The 21,362-nt window shown below is 33.8% G+C and overlaps 1 protein-coding gene across 1 annotated transcript in view; it reads left to right on the forward strand.

Annotated features, from left to right (window-relative positions):
• FZD3 (frizzled class receptor 3) overlaps positions 1 to 21,362 on the forward strand; it is a 56,273-nt gene that overhangs the window by 9,874 nt on the left and 25,037 nt on the right. Inside the window, exons 3-4 of the mRNA XM_031442152.2 lie at positions 11,618 to 11,814; positions 17,135 to 18,152. Of these exons, the coding sequence (XP_031298012.2) occupies positions 11,618 to 11,814; positions 17,135 to 18,152 (1,215 nt within the window). The remainder of the gene's footprint in view (positions 1 to 11,617; positions 11,815 to 17,134; positions 18,153 to 21,362) is intronic.

Below are 21,362 nucleotides of genomic sequence, written 5' to 3' on the forward strand. Positions count from 1 at the left end.
TTGAAATGTGGAGGATATCTTATATATTCCAAATATATGAAAATATTAAAGAGGTTGAATAAAACATTTCTGTTCTTCCTCTGACTACACAAAGTCTTAACTGGTAAAGAGAGATTTGGTATAGATTGTCAGATTAGAATATATGAAAATGGTTATTGGTTTAATATAGTAATTGGGTTCCAGGCATTCTAATCCCTGTTATGTATTAAAGTTATCAATACTCTCACAAAAAATTGAAGTAGGAATACCTTTGTTTCTAGTATCATTATAAGTCAGTATAATTCCTTTGGAAAGCAAATAGTGTTGTAAGAAATGAGTCATGAAGATGTGTGTACTGATTTGGGTTCAACTTTTGGATCTGCCATGTAGTAGTTGTCAGACTTTGGGCTTAAGTCTCCTAATATCCCTGTGAAAATCATTTGTGAAAAGGCATTAATAACAAAAATACCTTGAAGGGCTCTTAGGATTAAATGAGAGACTTAAGTAGCTAACACAATGCATGGCACACAATAGGTAATCCACAAATGTTAATTCTACTCCAAATTTCATTTCTTAGTGATCCCAGAGACAAAGTACTAGAAAGATGATATATTTGTTTCAAATGAACTTGCATCTCTAGTTGTGGGCTCTTGGGGCATTCATTCATAATTATGGCATAGTAAGCTGTCTCTACCCTCTTATCAAACATGCCATATGTTCTAGATACTTTGTTAGCAATGAGATTGCATCTGTTTGAATTTCACACATTCTAGGGAGAGCACCTAAATGGGTAATAATTTCTAAGAGAAGGCTCCAGTGATATGAAGTAATTAATGTTGGGGATAGTTGCTTGTTCCTTGGTTGTCGTATCAGGACAGTGATGCCACTGACAGACTCATCTGACATTTTGAGTGTGTAAAGTTTCTGTAATAACAAAGGAGATGGAAATTCAGCAGAAAACACTGCATACTTCCAAATGGAAGTAAGGGTTCTTGGGTCCTTACAAGGACTTATATCTGCTCATGACACCCTCCATCTCTGATCCAGGAACTTTGGATTAGCTTGCCAGCTTTTACCAGGAGCATGTAATTCAAACAGATAATCTCAGCACATTCTTGAGTGTTCATTGTGGGACTGGATGAATTGAAGGAGTTTCCTAGGTGTGGGAGGACCTAGGCTTCAAGCCTCCCTATGGAGGCTTTGACTATTGGACTATTGAGTTACTCCCATGTTCATTCCCGTACTGATGTTTGGTGAGTCAGAATGGTGCTTCGAATGAAGTAGTATACGATAATTAAGCTAGGGAATGCCACAGAAGAGAGAAAGTGCAGAATTGGGGTTATTTCAAATTTGATTGTTACTCTTCACAATCAACAAGTTGGATGTTCTTTGATTGTATATAGAGGATTCCTAGTCTATACTTTCATTGAAATTGGGACATGTGTAAATAAGTGGGATATGTCATTTATTAAGTTGGAAAAGAAGACCCTTGTTAGTGTGTTTATATCTCTACCCTGCTTTGCACACCTGTACACAGACACACACATTAAGTTTTTGTAAGTTCTTAACTTGATGTCTGTCTTTTCCCCCAAGTATCACGGCTTTTGATTAAAAAAAAAAAAAAAAAAAAGGTTCATTCCTGAGTTTCCCAACCATTTTGAGCTGTCCAAATTGCTAAGTAAATTTTGGAGGGCTGTCCAGCATGGACAGACAACAAATTGTCAATAACTATCCTTATGAACCTACCCGTTACCAGGTACTTATGACTTTAGTGGTAATAAAAGATCTGAGCAGCTTTTTTCTCCTATATTGAATAATTAAGCCCAGTTGAATAGGAAGGGAACAGTTTAGCGAAAGAAGCACTAATTAGGGATAGAAGTCATGTATTCTGCCACTAGTTTTTTTTGTTTTTTGTTTTTTTTTTTGTAGTTTGAATGAATTCACTACTCTTTTATTTTTTTATTTTTTAATTTTTTTTGTTGTTATCTAGGATTTGCCACTAACTAGTTTTGTGACTTCTTTGTGTTGGTTTCTTCTAGGAAGTGAATATTTTCCCTGTCCATTTTATGAAGTTATTGTTAAGATCAAATGATATAAGTAATGTGTATATTAAAGAATTTTGAAGTTAAAGTGCTATGTGAATGAAGAGCATTACTCTTTTTTGCTTGTCACCCTGTTTAATTTCGGTTAGATTGTGGAATAAGCAATCTTTAATCTCTTTGGGAGGTTGATTGCTAGTCTTTTTTTTTAATCGATTTTTTAAAAATTTTTTAAACCTCTATAACATAATTAGAGGAAAACTCTGATGGGGTGGTTCATGCTTGCCTCCATTTCCTGTTTTCTTTTGTAATTGTCATTGAAGATTTTCTTATAGCATGGGAAACTGGCAGAGGGATAGATCCTGGTGGAAACGCAGAGCCTAAAAGCCTGAATATCCTTGGTATCCTTTTTGACTCATTAAGAACAAAGCATGTTTGAACCAGTCTCCCAGTTATCCAAACTCAAAATTCAGCCTTTTTTCCCTTAACTTTTTATTATGGAAAATTTCAGTTATATAGAAATACAGATGGAATAATATAATGAATACCATATACCCATCATCCAGCTTCAAAATTTATCAGCTCATAGCTAGTCTTGTTTCATTTATGACTGCACACCCAAGTGGATTACTTTGAAGCAAATCCAAACACCATAGTTTCATCCATCAATATTTTTATGTATACCTCTATAAAGAGTCTTTTACTTTATACATAAGCACTATATCACTTCCTCAGTATCATCAAATATACAATTAATGTTCAAATTCCTCTGAGAATTTCACAATTTTTTTTATAGTTGGCTTTTCAAATCAGGGTTTATGCATTGCATTCAATTGATACATCTCTTAATTTATAGTTGCTCCTTCCCTTTCCCCTCTCCTTTTTTTCTTATAATATGTTTGCCCTACAGAGTTTCTCATAGTCTTTATTTTGCTGATTGCATTCCTGTGGTGTTACTTCCCATGTTCCTCTGTCTCTTTTAATTTTTTTTTTGAAAGAATACTTCGTAGGCACATAATATCTGCTTGTCACTGTTTGTAATTTTAGCAGCCATCGATCATTTTCTAGGTCAATAATTTTATTAGGGGTTTGCAAAATGGTGATATTCTAATTTTGTCATTCTTCATTTCCCAGCTGGAATGCTTTTTAAATAGGAAGTTCCTCTCTTTGACTATTGGACTATTGAGTTACTCCCATGTTCAGTTTATATAACAAAGACAGGATAAATACTTGATTATTCTCCTTTGTTTATTAGTTTTTAGTGTAATAAGTTGATTACCAAGACTCTTTCAAAAGTGACTAATGAGGTCTTTTTTTAAGTATCGTTATAAACTCATGGATTTTTACCCATTTGATGTGTTTCAGTCCACTGCAGTTACTGTTTTATTGGGGCTCAAACTGTTCTGTCTTTGGTGGGGGGAGCCTCTTCTAGGTTGCTGCTAAGTGTTTTTGACACTACCCTAGTGGTTTCTAATAGCTTCCTTGCTTTCTGGTGTGATCCAAGCTCATATCATAAAATTCTGCCTCTGATTTTGAGTTTTCAGTTTTTTTAGGGCACACGGGTTCCTTTAGTTGAAAATTATATTCACAAACTGCTTTCTGGGTGATACTATGCTTATTGATCCTAGGTTAGTCATTTTTAGGCCTATTCATAGAAACAGCTAGGAAGTACTTTTTCTTTTCTTTTTTTAAAGATAGTACATAATGGGTCTATACTGATACTTACAATTCAAATAATATTGCAGAGTTTTTGTTTAACATTTTTAAATTTTATTTTTTGTTTCTTATACTGAAACCTTATTATATACAGACATATAATTCCAGAATAATAGCAGTATTATTACTAACAGTATGATCACTGAGAGCAGTTTAAGATTTCTTTGTACTTCTTTTTGTCCTTTGGGATGTATTTCACCAAGGATGCACAGTCAAATTACTGTGTTTTAGATTTCTTAAATATTTCTTTATTTGGTTAAACTCAATACACAGGTTTATGTTTAATTTTGATTTTGAAGAATGACTTAAAATTTTTTTGTTTAAATTTATTTTATAGTTATGTTTTAAAACTTTGTACGTAGAACAAAGTACATTAGGAGAATTCTAGTTTCAGGCCCTCTCCCTTCTACCTTATTCTTTCCTTCCCTTAGTGGGTAATCTTTTTTTTTCCTGTGTTTTATTTTTTAATTGAAGTATAGTTGATTTACAATGAGATAGAGTAGTTAGTTATTTTTTTGTTTATCCTTCCATTAAAAATTGTAAATATAATTTACAATTATATATAATTGTAAAATGTTTATATAGTATCTATCAATATGTGTATATTCTTTCACCTTCCTTTAATATAGTGTTATACTGTTTTCTCTGCCTTGCTTTTTAAACTTAATATATCCTGGATATCCCATAGAAGTATTTATAGATATTCCTCAAATTTTTTTCTCCTCAAATTTTTTTTATAACAGATGAAATTTACCATTCCAACCATTAAGTGTGCCGCTCAGTGGCATTAAGTACATTCACCCTGTTATGTCATCACCGCTATCCTTCTCCAGTGCTTTTTCAGCTTCCAAAACTGAAACTCTGTACCTGTTAAATAACTCCCCATTATTCTCCTCTCCCCCAAGTCCCTGGCAACCACCATTCTACTTTTTTCTTTCTCTCTGATTTTGACTACTCGTGTACCTCCTCATATAAATGGAATCATACAATATTTGTCCTTTTGTGATTGGACTTGTTTTGATTTATCATAGTATCTTCAAGATTCATCTATGTTGTAGCTTGTGTCAGAATTTCCTTCCTTTTTATGGCTGAATAATATTCTGTTGCATATATATACCATATATTTAGTTTACCCATTCATCCATCAGACACTTGGGCTGCTTCTACTTTTTGCCTGTTGTGAATATAGCTGCTGTGAGTATGGGTGTATATCTGTTCCAGTCTCTGCTTTCAGTGTTTCTTGGGTATATACCCAGAAGTGAAATTGCAGGTAATATAATTCTGTGTTTAATTTTTTGAGGAACCACTGTACGATTTTGTATAGCAGCTGTTCCATTTTACATTTCTACCAGTAGTGCAGGAGGGTTCCAATTTCTCCACATCCTCAATAACTTTTGTTGTTTTCTGGGTTTTGTTTTTGTTTTGTTTTCTTTTTGTTTTGGATAGTAACCAGTCTGATGGGTATGAGGTTGTTCTCATTTTTTAAATTCTGCTCCTATAGGAGAACATTTGATTTGTTTCCTGTCTTTTGCTATTGAAAGTAGAGCTTGTCCTTATTAATTTACTTTGCCCCCTTTTTTTTCTTTTGGATCAAAGTGAAGCTTTCAACATTATGTGTTTATACTTATAAGTGGTGTAATTAAGTGAAAGGATAAAGCAATGCAACTTTCCCATCTCTAGACCTTTCATGTTCCTTCTGCCTTAATAGTCTCATCTCCATCTTTGCCTCTCAGAATTCTAATGGTTGTACTTGATACATTTGTAAGTAGAGGAAAAAAAGTAGGATAGCAAAACATTATGTGTGGTATCATCCTGTTCTTGAAGAAAAAGTCTTGACTTAAGAAAATAAATATACTTCTGTGATAATGTCACATTTCTGCAAACCAACTCATTGAAAGACTATTAATATTTAATATGCTATCATGAGACTTTTTTTAAAAAAATAAGATTTGTGAAAGAAAAACAAATCTTGGGATTAAAGGTATTTTACAAACCCAGAATTTTTTTAACATGTGTGTATGTGTGTGTATAAATAAAGTAATTCTGAAAGTTTTGGACCTTTTCTCATTAGAAATTTTATTGTTACAGAAAAGTCTTATAACTTATTTATATAACTACATATAAAAATAAGATCTTATTTTTAATCACTTAAAGTTATTCTAAAAAGTTGTTTTTGAATAATTTATTTCTCTAATTTGGATCTGAAATAGAATGAATATCAGTTTTGAATTTTCAAGGCCATTCTACATTTATTTCCACTTTTAGTGAATAATATTCCCAAACCCAGTAGGATACAGTTTCTATGGTTATCAGACCCTTTGTAGAGTGACAAAGATTGGAATTCTGATTCTCCTGAGTCAAATTTTGGCCTTTGACTCTGTCCCCTTTTCACACTCCTTGCTGAGCTTGGGCTGTTGCTATGCTTGAAGGCTTGTCAGCTAGCAGGTTCCTATGGTAACGGGGATGGAAATTTCAAAGAAGAAAGAGAATGAGAGCACAAAGGCTTGGTTGATTTGAATTTGAACAAAGAATAGAAGGTTCCATGTTGTGTACATTTGTTGAAGAAACCAGAAATTCAATTTTAGAAAGTTACTTTTCAGTTTGTAAACTTCCTATACCCTGGCCTTAATTTAGTGAACAGAAGTATTACTGTTCAAGGAAGTACTAAGAATCTTTCAAAAATTTAATCAGCTAAAGTTTCTTTTTTCAACTTTATAGAGCTTTGATAGTATTCTTTATATATATTCAACTTTGCAATATTCAGACTACCTTATTTAATTTTGTTTTTGCTGAGGTTAAAAATTGTTAGGGTTAAAATCAAGGCAATTTGCTTATTTGAAAAATATTAATATTTTTGTTTTTATGTAATGGTTTTATTGAGGTATAGTTTGTGTACAATAAACTGCACCCATTTAAATGTTCAATTTGATGAGTTTTGACAGATGTCTATATCCATGAAAACATCACCACTATTAGGGTATAAAAATTTCCATCACCTCAAAAGCTTCCTTGTGTCCCTGTGCAGTCCACCCCAAGTTGACTCCTTGCTCTAAGCAACCACTGATCTGTTTTGTCATTGTGTATTAGTTTTGGGGTTTTTTCTTTTTAGAGTTTTATATAAATGTAATCATACAGTATTTACTTTTTAATGTCTGGTTTATCTCACCCAGCATAATGATTTTGAGATCATCCATGTTTTGTTTTGCTTTCTGAAAACCATTCCAGTTGACAGCTGACTTTCTCACTTGGCAGTTGAGAACAGGGAATTCAGCAGGGATCCTCAAGTCCATCAAATAGGCCTTCTTCAGCTTTATTAACTTGCAACTCTTTCCTAATCTCCTTTTAAGCTATCATTTACTGGGTTCTGTATGCTATTTTATGTATTCTTATTTATATTATTAAGACAATTTTAAAGAGGAAAAAACTGAAATTTAGAGAGATTATGTAGAACAAATTGGTTAAGCTCAAGGGCTCTGGATAAGAACGCTAGAGTTCAACTAATTTGCGGCTGTCTTTGTAGCTGTGTGATCTTGGACAGGCTACTTAACTTTCTGTGTCTCATTTTCTTCACATGTGTTATAAAATGGGATTACTAATAATAATACCTACCTTATGGGAATGTTGAGAAGAGTAAATAAGATCATGTGTGAGGCACTAGAACACTGTCTAGCCTATTAAGTGCAGTGAGTGCTAGCTGAGATATAGCCAAGGTACTTATAGCTAATAAGTGGCAGAAGCATAAACTGATAGCTTTAGACTTAGTGCAAGCACAGAATAGTCACTCAAATCTCTCCTTCATTCCTGACATTGGTAATTTGTGGGTTTTTTTTCTCTTTTACTTATTATTACCTTTCTTCTATTTTCTCTAAATTTAATTGGCCATTCTTTTTCTTCTTGAGGTAGAGCTTACAGTTGATTGTTTTCAGCCCTTCTTATTTTCTGATATATGCAGATCAGGTTATAAATTTCCTGAGTATAGCTTTTGCTGACATTTTATTATCTTTACTATTGAATTCTGTATGTAGATTATACACATATATACATAAAAATTATATTTGTTGTTAATGTAATGTAATTATATATAATTGTATATAATTTAAATTTCAGTTATGATTTCCTTTGTTGATATGGGTTATTTAGAAGGTTTTTTTTTGGTCTAATTTCCAAATAGCCAAACAGTTGAGTATTTTCTAGGGTTCTTTTTGTAACTGATATCTGCCTTAATTCCATTTTAGTCATAGAACATTCTCTGAATGATTTTAGTACTTAGAAATTTGTTGTGGCTTATTTTAGGAGTTAGAATATGGCCAGTTTTAATAAAGATTCCATGTGTATGTTAAATAGTTTCCACACATTGTTGGGTGCCATAATTATAAATGTTATAAATATGCCAAATTTGTAATTGGCTTGTTTAGATTTTCTGTATTCTCACAGAATTTTTGTCTCACTCTTATTGAGAGAAGTGTATTAAACTCTCACTCTATGGATTTGTGTATTTCCCCTTTTAGTTCTATTTTTTAATTAAAATAATTTGAAGCTGTGTTATGTGGTATGTATATGTTTAGATTTGCTTTTTAGTCTTGGTGAATTGATTCTTTTATTTTATCTTTAAGAAATGATGTTCTTTATCTCTGGGAACACTCCTTGTCATGAAGTCTACTCTTTCTTTTGGCTAGTTCTTTCGTTTATTTTTTTACCTTCCTTTTACTTTTTTAACCTGTCTCTGTCCTTATAATGAAAGCATGTTTTAGTAAACGGCATAGTTTTTTTTTTTTCCTGCTTTTGTTTTTACCTAGTCTGACAATCTTATTCTTTTATGTAGAGTTTTTAATCCATTTACATATAATGCAATTAATGATATACTTGGGTTAATATCTACCATCTTATTTGATTTCAATTTTTTCAAACTGTTTTGCACTTTTTTCTCTCCTATCTGGACTTCTTTTGTATTATTCTATTTCTCTTTATTGCTTTTTTAGTTGTTCTTTCTTCTGTTGTTTACCTTAGCAGTTATATGTATCCTTGACTTATAATATTCTAATATAAATAATAACTTTAATCACTCTCCCATTAAGTGTTCCTCTGACCCCCATCTTTATCATTTTATTATTATACATGCTAATTTACCTGTATTTTGTACATATTTTAAGGCATTATTTTTTGTTTTTACAAAAAGTATTCATTTATATTTTGCCACATATTCACCTCTTTTGTTGCTCTTTCTTTTGAATTTTCATCTTAGATTGTTTTTCTTCTACCTGTTAATGCAGTTTGCTAGTGACTGATTTTCTCAGTTTTTGTTTCTCTGAAAATGTTTTTACCTTGCCTTCACCATCATAAAGAATATTTTTGCTGACTACAGAATTATAGATGAGGAGTTATTTTCTCTCAGCCCTTTAAATAAGTCATTCTGTTGTTTCCTGATATTCCAAAGTCCAACAGTAGTTTTCTGTGGAAGGTAAGGTGTCATTTTTTCCACTGACTTCTTTCAAGATATTTTTCTTTGGTTTTCAGCAATTTAAATAAACATGTGCCTAGGTGTGGTTTTTTGTTTTGTTTTGTTTTTTTGTATTATTCTTCTGGGGATTTGCAGAACTTTTTGAATCTGTAGTTTGTTGTCTTTAATCAGTTTTGAAAAACCCTTAGCCATCATGTTTTTATGTATTGCTTCTGCCAACTGTCTCCTCTTTTGAGATTCCAATTATGCATATTTTAGACGTTTTCATGTGTTTTATGTGTCTACTATGCTCTTTCCTGTATTTTTCCATATTTTTTGGTCTGTGTGCTTCTGTTTTGGATATTTTCTATACCCTTGTTTTCCATTTTGCTAGTTCTATCTTCTGATGCTTATAATGAGTTCTTAATTTGAGTGATTATGTATTTCAGTTACAGAATTTCCATTTGATTCCTTTTGTGATAGATTCCAATTTTCTGGTGGAATTCTTCATCTTTTATTTTCTTGGAACATGTTTGTCATATATAATCTTGTTTATTAAGTCCAATAGCTGGATTACCAAAACTTTGTATTTTTTCCTTTGTTTTTCAGTCACATAGTCCTGTGTCTTGGAATGCTTAGTATTTTTTATTGAGTAGTAGACATTACAAAATATTGGTAAGGCTCCACATGATGTTATATTACTCCAAAGAAAGTTCACCTTTTCTTCGAGTTAGCAGATAAATGAGGGCGGATCACCTTGATTCACTGAGGGACTGAGCTGAGTTGAGGCTCAGTTTCAGTTTTGTTGGATCTCTGCCTCCCTCCGTTTTGGCCCTGCTGCTAGAATATAATCACTCAGGGGCTTCCAGCTGAGATTCTGTTAGGTTCAGTTCCCCTGGCAGGAGCTGAACATCTAATCACGTTTCCCCAACCTGATAAAATTGCCAAAATGTCCCTTCTGCTTTTCAGAGGCTTTCTGCTTAGATTCTTAGCCTCCTTCCCTGTGAAGCTTCAAAATTTTCAAGTATCTTGAAGGGAAAACTGGTTCCATGTCAGGCCCAATCCTAGGTACCTACACTTTTCACCTATGTTGTTCCTTTCATTTTGAGTTTTGTCTGTAATCTTGCAGTACTACCAAAGCTCTGCTGGTTTCTTGGTTCTCTAGCACTAGCCAAGGCACAGCTTGATTCTCAGCCTCTTTCCTTACACCCAGGCTCAACAGATACCTCCCTGGAAAAGTGGCTGCGTTTATCAGGCTGCCTCTCCATGTTTCCCTGCTCTCTGGATTCTTGGGCCCTTTAGTACTTTTCCTTCAGTGGTTCTCTAATAGCTTTAATTAGATTTTTTTTTTAACTTTTTCCCCTGTATTTTGAAGTTGTTCTTAATGGAAACATTGGTTTAACACAAACTACTTCTTCATACTTGGAAGTAATAGTCACATACAGTTTGTTGTTATGTATCAGTTATCACATCCATTGTACAGTTAACTTACTTGACATCGGTTTCTGTAAGTGACTCTTGGTTTTCTGACTGCATTGTGTTTAGAAGGCCTCTGGAAAATGTTATATATCAAGTAGAAATCAATTGATTGAGTCTTCATAGACAGACAGGCCTGGTGGTGAGAATATCTGTTACCAGTTCAAAATCAGCAGTGGCTGTGAAACTATTAGATAAACGAGTAGAAAAACATTTGGTAGTCAGAAGCTTAGGTGCGCATTTCTTGGGATATTTGATCTATTCCTATTGTTATAATGATTTTAGTGTGGTTTTATGTTTGGAGCCACTATTTTTTCTTTTCGTTTCCTTAATGATCAGCTTACAATGTTAGCTCCATTTACACTATGTAATTTCAGAGTTGAAAGAACTCTGTTTTCAAAAAAAAAGTTAATGTAAAAACAGTAAGAAAATAGGAGACCAAAGTGAGAGATCTCTTCCCTACCTCTCACCCTGTGTACAACCACTTCTCTTCCTCCCTAGCCCTTTCCTTCCACTTCTTGTTCTCCTTTTGATACATGTTAATTGAAGAAAATGTAGAAATTGAAATATATAAAAAGAAGAAAATTAAAATCTCCTGTAATCCTATCGTCCAGTAGTAATCATACTTCTGAGCATTTGACACATATCTTTTGTGGGTTTTTCTATATAAAATGGTTATTATTGCTGTTAGTGGTTCTCAGCCCTGCCTTTTCATTAATACCACCTGTAACAATGAAAATATACATACAGATTCTGGGATGCACCTTAGACTCAACCAAGTCAGAATCTCCAGAGGTAGAGCTAAGAGGATTTTGTTGAAAAAAAGCAAAAACTCCCCTTCAAAAATTTTTAATAGCCTTCAGAAATCTTTTAAAACAAACAAAAAAATGAGTATTGCTGTATTATATGTAGAAAACTTTAACTTGTATGCAACTCTTTATATAATGACACAATGTTAACTTTTTCCTAGCCATTCCATCCCATGGTGAATCTGGATTGTTCTCGGGATTTCCGGCCATTTCTTTGTGCACTCTATGCTCCGATTTGTATGGAATATGGACGTGTCACACTTCCCTGCCGTAGGCTGTGTCAGCGGGCTTACAGCGAGTGTTCAAAGCTCATGGAGATGTTTGGTGTTCCTTGGCCTGAAGATATGGAATGCAGTAGGTGCGAAAATCTTAGATTTTCATGGATTATTACTTGTGTTGCAGTATATTTAAAATTATTTGCCTTCTAGTTCTCATTCTAGTTTTTGAGAACTGTTTTGAAGTTGTATGTATTAGTCATAATTTTGAACAACAGTTTCATGACCTTAGAACTGTGCATTTACTTAGGAATTTGGAAGCACTAAATGAAAAAGGGGGAAAGAGAAAAATGTTTCTGTGAAGAAATTTTTAAATAATTAAATTTTAAATAGTTGAATCAAGATATTCAGCTGATTTTTCTCCCTTATGAATTTTTTTTCTGGTTATAAAGGTAATGCCATTTATGAAAAATTAGAAAATACAGAGAACATAATCACTCGTTACCTCATTATTAAAAAGCATTGATGATGACTTAATTGGACTTGAATATCTTTGTGATTTAAATGTGTTAATTAGTATAGTATTTCTGTCAGTTCTGTTTTTCTGTCACGTATTAACATACCCAGACCCAAAAATGTCAGGTACTTTTCAAATCACTTCCAATATATGTAGATTATAAGCATTCCTAAAGGTTTGAGGATGTTTACTAGATAGCTTTATAGATTTGTACAAGAGAATATTAATCGTAGTGATAATGTATACAGTAGTAATACTGAATTTCTTATGTAGTAATGTGCCTTTTTGTATTCTTAAACACTTCAGGGATAAAGAATAAGATGAATACTTATGTACCTATTATTATCTGGCTTTGTTCAATCTTAACATTTTGCAGTATTTGCTTCAGATTTCTTTTTTTTAAGAAATAAAATAATACAGATAGAGTTGAAGGTTCCTTCCATAGTACTCAGTTTGATTTCATTTCCTTTTTCCCTCCCCAAAGATGAGGTAATCATTATGTTGAATTTGTTGTTAATCATTCCTATCTTTGTTTTTTATACTCTTACTACATATATGCATATCCATAAGCAACATGTAAATTTTTTTACATGTATTTGCATTTATATCTGTAAGGGTGGTTCATTCCTCTTAATTGCTATATAGTGGCCAGTTGTATTACTATCCTGTAGTGATTTAGTCATCTCCTACTGGTGGTCATTCATGTTGTTTCCAAGGTTTTGCTATTATAGGCAATGCTGTGTTGAACTGTCTTTTCTCCTTCATGTTTAAAATTAATTTTTTTAAATCATCTGACAGTAGCTCTTGGAGGTGGGTAAAAAGCAGGTGTTGTTACTCATTTGACAGACGGAAAAACTTAAGAAATAAAATATATTAGTTACTTGTAGTCATTCACTGGCATTTTGCTTTCTCATGTTTGTCTACCCTATTTCCTACCTATTTAACATATTCTTTTATATAGCCCTATCTAACCATTCATCTACTCTCTCTCTCCCCAAAACCTGATAATAGTCATAGTCCCTCTTTTAGAAGTCTGTGCATTTCTTGGCATTTATAACAACAGTTATGAATTGCCTGTGCAGGAATCCTATTTTAAATTTTTTGTATCTAACCCCTATTGTTTAGTGGTCTTTTTATTTTAAAAAATTATATACAGATATAGAAATTTCATTATGTTCTGTCTTTCTCTATTATGGGATGAGATTAAATCTGTTTTGTGTCTTCACTATTGCCTGGGATTGCCTAACTGAAATCTTAAATTCTGTCAAACTGATCTTTCATAACAACCTTTCATTTTCATTTTACCACATTTGTCATATCCTTGTTCCTACTGTACCTGTTCTTCAGTTTCATGGACACCCCCAGACTTTTGGGGTTTTTTTTCCCCTTCTTAATAACCCCCTTCCTGATTTTATTTATTTTCTTACTTAGGTTAAGCTTTACAGTCCATCACATAAAATAATACTTTTGCCATCCATTTCAGTTCATTCCTTTCACTGTACTTGTTCAGATCTCCAGTTGGATAAGTTCAGCTAATTTCTTACAAATTAATTATGCCACATACTTAATGATGTAAACCGTAGCAATTCTATTTGCTTTTTGTCTTTGTTCAGTTAACAATTTGTCAACAGGAGGATTTCTACTCATTCTCCTTAGTACCTATGCCAAATTCATGTCACTCACTTCAAACTCATATTTCACCTTTATTCTGTGTTTGGCCCTTACTCCCCTCAACCGCAGCCTGTCCTTTTTTTCCTGAAAATCTGTTAGGCTATTTTTTGTGAATTATTGTGGTCTGCTACATCTCAGACCAGTCCTTCTCAATTTCCCTTCTTTTCATCCTCTTTCTCTTTCTGGTGTTTCCTAGAGTTCTGTTCCTGTTCTCATTGATTCTGCACGTTTTTCCTGGATAATCTCATCTCACTGATTTTAACTCTTATTCATATACTGATGACTCCTAAGTCTAAATCTATAGCCTTGACATCTTTCTGCTAAGTTTCAAAGCTGCATATCCAGCAGCCATTGGACATACTAGCTTGAATTTGTCTTAAATACCTCAATTTCAACATGTCTAAAGTTGATTTTATTCCTTGCTCGTTTTTTTATTTCCTGGAAGGCATATTCCTCCTTCACTGACCTAAGCTCCCACATCCAATCAGTTCTAAATTCTGTAGCTTTTGTCTAACTAATTTCATATCTGTCTGATTCTCACTGCCTTATCTGGTTTTAGTTATAGCTCTGCTGATATTGCTGCTTACATTTTTGCCCAGCTCAAATGTCTTCCACACTCCTAGTCATCTTTCTAATTACTTGGTTTAGGGCTATATGAATATATTTTTATTCAGCAGGCATCAATTCAACAAAGATTAAGTAGATGTCTTCTGCATGCTAGACATTATTTTAGATAGCGAAGATGAGCATGAACAAAACGTAGTCTCTGTTCTTATGGAGCTGAAAAATTGTAGTGGTGGTGGTAGTGGGAGGAGATAAATAAATACATAATTTCAGATGGTAGTGAATGCTAATAGGAGAGAGTAGAGTTAGGTGATAGTGATACAATGTGAGGAAGCAAGACTCTACTTTCTATAGAGACATTGGGGAAAGCCTTTTTAATAAGGAAGCTTTGGAAAAGGGACCTGAATGAAACTAGAGAACAAATAATGCAGATATGTAGAGAAGAACAGTGCAGGCAGAAGAAGCAGAACAACAAGTGCCAAGGCTCTGAAGTGGAAATGTGCTGGTGTATTCACAGAGCAACGAGGAGACCACAGAGGCTGGAGCCAAGTGAGTAAGGGAGGAGTGAAGGAAATAAGATCAGAAGAGCACTGGGGGTGGGGTCTTTTAGGTCTGTTATGGAATTTGGAGTTGACTCTGAGTGAGAAAGGAAGCCATTAGAGGATTTTGAGAAGAGATATCATGAGCACAGGAATGTTGTGTCTTTAAAAGATCACTTTGCCTCTTGTGTGGGAATGGAGATCAAAATTGGAAGCCACTCTAGAAGGCCAGGGATGAGGTACTCGTGGCTCAAACTGGGTGGCTGCAGTGGAGGAAATGAAAAGTGGTCAGATTCTTGATCTGTCCCAAAGTAGAATGACAAGGAGTTGCTGATGGGTTGTGAGGTGGATATGAGGGAGAAGGGATTTCAAGGATGACCCCAGGGTTTTTGGCCTGTGCAGCTAGAAGAATGGAATTACCACTTGAGGAGGTAGAGAAACTGAGGAGTGGAAATCAAGAGTTTGGATTTGGAAGGTTAAAAAGGGAGGGGTGTATATATTATGAATTGGCAATTGGATATACAAATATATCCAAAAACATATATAAACCGAACTTTGCGAGATTTTAAGTTTGATATCAATGTTTATACATACATAAGACACACACACACACATATATTTCTGCAACATGCATACCTCTCCAAACCTTGTCTCCTGTCACAAGTCATATACTCTTCATGTCCCAGCAATACTGAACACACCCTGTTCAAACCTCTATGCCTGTGCTTGCATTTCTTGCTAGGATACTGATTGGCATACTGCCAGTACTGGCAAATACGGATTCAAAATCTTGTGTTGAGGGGCTTACTTTACGAAGTCTTTCACAACCTCTTCTCCTGAAATAATTAATCCTTTTCTATATCATTTTTGTATTTGATATACAGTTTGATTGCTTCATATGTCACACCGCTGTATTTTATGTTGTATTTACAAGTTTCTGTCTCCTTTTAGACTCAAGGATAGAGGTCCTGGTTTTCTTGGTCTTTTTCTGTTAAACCTCTGGCGTACTACAAATTCCATTAAATGCCTGAATGCAATAAGTTTCTGTCATTTAACTTTATAATTCCAAGCCCTGTGAAGAAAATGGTTTGTATTAAAAAATAAAAGATTAATCAGCTTCAGTATAAGGTTATGTATGTATTTGGCAAACTTAATAGCAGTGATAGTTTCTTGGAAACTACTTGATGCATATAACTGCTAAACACCTAGTTGTTGGGAATCTGAAGGCTTAGAAACTAATGCTGGCAAGAAAATTGAAGATGCAGGAAGTTCATGAGAATAGTATTTTCAGTTGTGTAAGTATACCCTGTTTTCTCTGTCCTGAGGCTATGACATTTTATCAAGTCTGTGGGTCATGTCTCTCTGGAAAATTGTTAAAATGCAGATTTCTTGAGCCCTAACACAGGCATACTGAAATAAAATTTGAGGTGGTATGGACCAAGAATTTGCATTTTCAAATGACCTTAAATTTTTGTCTTGCACATCAGAGTTTGTGAATAAGTGGAATAGAGAATGCAGTGGATTGGAGAGAAGTTAGTATAGGAAAGAAATAGTTAGCATTAGAGACCTTAGAAGGACTTTGATCAACCAACATAATAAGCTGAGAGCAAGTGTAAAATGGGGAGAAAGAATCTAAAACTAAGTCACTTATAAGGATTTTTAGTGCTAATCCACTCAAAACACCTTGGGCCATGCAATTAGGGAAGATTTTTAGCTCTATTTTTTAAGTAAGTTCTATTTGAGTATAGGGTAAAACTGAGGACTATCATGTAATTAAAGGTTATTACCTACTATTTTGATGGAGCTTTTTATATGTATATTTATTTCATTTTATATATATATATATATATATAATTTATATTTTGAAATCTTACTCTAAACTGTATCCTGAGTAAATAGTAAGTAAATACACTATTTATTGATGGCTATGCTTGACTGTTTTAATAAAGAGTAATCCTTTTGAAGTCAAAACAAAGTTAAGTATAAATTTTTCATTTGTCAATTGTGGAACACCTAGTTGTGTGACCCACAAACAAGATACACAATTTGTATTTTTTCTAAAACTTACTGTAATGTGCTCCAAGGACATAAATAAGGTCCCAGGTGCTAAACTTGGAGACCCAAATACTTAGGTCTCAATAAGTAAAAATGATTCTCATCTTGTATTTTTAGGTTCCCAGATTGTGATGAGCCGTACCCTCGACTTGTGGATCTGAATTTAGCTGGAGATCCTACCGAAGGAGCCCCAGTGGCTGTGCAGAGGGACTATGGTTTTTGGTGTCCTCGAGAGTTGAAAATTGATCCTGATCTTGGTTATTCCTTTTTGCACGTACGTGATTGTTCACCTCCTTGTCCGAATATGTACTTCAGGAGAGAAGAACTTTCATTTGCTCGATATTTCATAGGATTGATTTCAATCATTTGCCTCTCTGCGACGTTGTTTACCTTTTTAACTTTTTTGATTGATGTCACGAGATTCCGCTATCCTGAAAGACCTATTATATTTTATGCAGTATGCTACATGATGGTATCATTAATATTCTTCATTGGGTTTTTGCTTGAGGACCGAGTAGCCTGCAATGCATCTAGCCCTGCACAGTATAAGGCTTCCACAGTGACACAAGGATCTCACAATAAAGCATGTACCATGCTTTTTATGGTACTCTATTTTTTTACTATGGCTGGCAGCGTTTGGTGGGTAATTCTTACCATCACATGGTTCTTGGCAGCTGTGCCCAAGTGGGGTAGTGAAGCTATTGAGAAGAAAGCGCTGCTATTTCACGCCAGTGCATGGGGCATCCCTGGAACTCTAACTATCATCCTTTTAGCCATGAATAAAATTGAAGGTGACAATATCAGTGGCGTGTGTTTTGTTGGCCTCTACGATGTTGACGCCTTGAGGTATTTTGTTCTTGCACCCCTCTGCCTGTATGTGGTAGTTGGGGTTTCACTCCTCTTAGCTGGCATTATATCCCTAAACAGAGTTCGAATTGAGATTCCATTAGAAAAGGAGAACCAAGATAAATTGGTGAAGTTTATGATCCGGATTGGCGTTTTCAGCATTCTTTATCTCGTACCACTCTTGGTTGTAATTGGATGCTACTTTTATGAGCAAGCGTACCGTGGCATCTGGGAAACAACATGGATACAAGAACGCTGCAGAGAATATCACATTCCATGTCCATATCAGGTAAGGGAAACCTTATTCTAAATTTCAGAATATATAACAGTGAAAGAGCTAATCTTAGCTGGTGTTGGTTTTTTGTGTTTTTTGTTTGTTTGTTTTTTTAACTTCGCAAACCTGCCATCTGTACATTAAAATTTTTAAGTGCAGGTAATGAACAAGTTTGTTGTAGTAATAATGTCATACACATGTTTCTATAAATATCTTCCTTTTAAAAGGTAACTTTTGTAAGTCCAAGCTTTGGGCTTTTAAGTACTTCTGTTATCACAAAATAATTGCTTGTTGATTCTTCAGAAGTCTGCAGGTTTAAGGGGAAGACGTTGATTAAAAGGCAGTGTCTTTCTGTGGAAATTTTACTGATATTCAGAATAGGAATTAATTGTTTTAACAGTTTTGCAAAAAAGAAAAGAACGCCATTATACAAACAAGTTCATCTCTTAATTGGTCTTGGTTTTCCTTTTTTGTATACTGAATACTTTATGATTTACCTTTGAGTTCAAAGAGATCAGATAATCGTAGTCATAGAATCATAGAATTTTACATCTAGAGAGAACTTCAGAGATCATTTATTCATGTTCCCTGTATAATTTAGAGTTAAACTTCTGCCTCATTTGAGGTGTAGAAATAATAAGCGACTTGCTCACGCTTGGCTTGGATTTAGTCCTAGGAGGGGAGTGGAAGAAGGAGAGGTTCAGAGGAATTGATGCAAAGCATTTATCTCTCTCATCTTAAAACCTTCCCTAGAACCTCTGCCCCTAGCTATTACCCTCTCTTCTTCCTTTTGAGACAAGTTTTCTTGAAAGAATTGTCTCCACTTGATGTCTCCTTTTCATCATGCTCCAGCTTTCCTGTTCTCAAGGTGCACCAGCCACCCTTTCATCTCCCCCAACCCTTGTGTTTCTCAAATACCTTTAAAATTCCTTTATTAAAGTACTGATGTAGATAACTTTTGTTTACTTGTCTCTTTCCCCTACTAGACAGTGAACTCTTTGAAAGCAAGAACGTCTTTTTATATTTTCTGAAAGCATGTTCTGTAGGTCAGTAGATGGTGTCATTGAGAATGTGGGTGTATAGATAGAGAAGAAAAGACATTTTAAAGAAATGATAACAGTGGTATTGGGGACAAGGAATGTGTGATTAGCACATAGTCAATGCTCATAAATATTTGATGACCGAGAATGCCAATTACCCTTTTTTATTTTGTGGTATAAATAGTCCTACACAGAATTGTATTTTTACTGTATAAATATTAGCTACTGGCTTTTAAAAAATAAACCAACATCTAATTGAGAGACCAGAAAAAAAATGAATAATTGAAATTGTATTACATTTCTTGGCAGAATTACTTATTAAAAACTCCTAATATGAGTTTTCAGACCTGAAGCTAAGAATCAAATTTTGCCTCTAACGAAAGAAAAAGAGATGATTGAGTTTCATCATATGCTTCCCCATATAAGGTATCTAGGATTCTAAATATATATTATCTTAGGGCTGTTGAAGAAATAATGTTTGGCTGTAAAATAATCTGAAAAATACCAAACGTCAAACATGTAAATTTGCAAATTAGGATAGTTGGGATGCTGCTATTTTCAAGACATTACTAGAATTCTTTAGGCATCTTTAGAACTAGTTCGAGCTACACAAAAATGTGTGTGTATGCATCTCATTATAGTCATAGGTTAAAGTGTTTTTTATTTCCAACATACAGAAATAATGTTGGATTTCCAACATCCTAAAAAGAATAGAAAATGGTATAGTAACAGTAACATAGTTACTAAGCTGTAAAGTCTGGGCCAGGAATCCTAGCTTCATATTTAACTTTCATTATTTACTAGATTTATATATAACCTTAGATCAACCTCACCTCTCTCTGCTTCAGTTCCTCATCTGTGAAATGAGTAATAGATTCTAACAGTAATAAAAGAGTAATCATATTAGATAGTGTTAGAAATAGTAATAGACTGTGCCTCCTAGGGTTGATTTTAGGAGCCTGTATGCAGACACTTAGGAGAATGCCTCCTACATAATAAGTGCTCAGATATTAGCTCTGTTAGTTTCTTCATTTATTGTTGCTGCTGTTACTGTTATTTACACACACACATACATACATACATACGTATATAGATGTTTTATTAAACCATCCAGTACCAAGCTTTAGCAGATGCCATAATTGTTTTAAATTTTTGAGAATATACATGTTGATATGTGTACCACTAATTTATTCATCTTAACTACAGTAATCTAATGTATGAATATACTACAGTTTATTCACTCATTATTCTATTGAAGAATATATAGTTTCCAAGTTTTTTTGCCATATAAACTATTTTGCAGTGAACGTTCTTGTAATACCTATCTTCCTTGTATATGACCAAAAATTTCCATGGGGTGTATGCCAAAAAGTGAAATTGTTGCATTGTGACATACAGACGTCTTCAAATCAAGAGGTTGTTTTAGCTTATGCTCACAGTGTGGAATATGAGTTCCCCATTTCTCCCCATCCTGGTGTTCTCAGGCTTTTAGGTTTTTGCCAGCCTTTGAAACAGTATTTTAAGTCTACTATAATTTTTATTTCCCTTATTCCTTATGAGGTTTAGTATGTTTTCATATGTTTATTGTCCGTTTGGGGTTTCTCTTCTGTGATCTCCTTATTTGTTACCTTTGTCCATTGCTCTGTTAGGTTATCTGCCTTTTGTTGTTTTAGTTCTTTGTCAATTATTTACATTGCAGATATCTTATCTTGTTCTTAGCTTGTCTTTTCACTTTGTGATTTCTTTGCCTTTGGGTTTTAAGAAATCCTTTCCTGCTTCTAAAAGTCATAAAATGGTCTGCCATATTTTTCTAGAAGTTTTTAAAATTTGACTTTTGATGCATATCTCTAATCCCTTGAAATTTATTTTTATATACACTATGAGTAACAATTTTATTTTTCATATGAATAAGCAGTATGCTTTTGGCACCATTTATCAGGTAGCCCATCTGAATTGCAATGCAACTTCTATTATAATATACAAGTTTCATTTATGGGCTCTCTCTTTTGTTCCACTGGTCTATTTGTGTAACTTTGTATCAATTCCACATTTCCTCTACCTTGTTCATCAAAATTATTTTAACCATTCTTGGGACTTTCCTATGTGACTTTTAGAATAATTTATTATTGAAAAAGTGTTGGGATTTTGATTGAAATTGTTTTAAGTTTTAAATAAATCTGAAGGA

The sequence above is a fragment of the Camelus dromedarius genome, chromosome 36 (genome assembly GCF_036321535.1).
Source record: "Camelus dromedarius isolate mCamDro1 chromosome 36, mCamDro1.pat, whole genome shotgun sequence".
NCBI lineage: Eukaryota > Metazoa > Chordata > Mammalia > Artiodactyla > Camelidae > Camelus > Camelus dromedarius.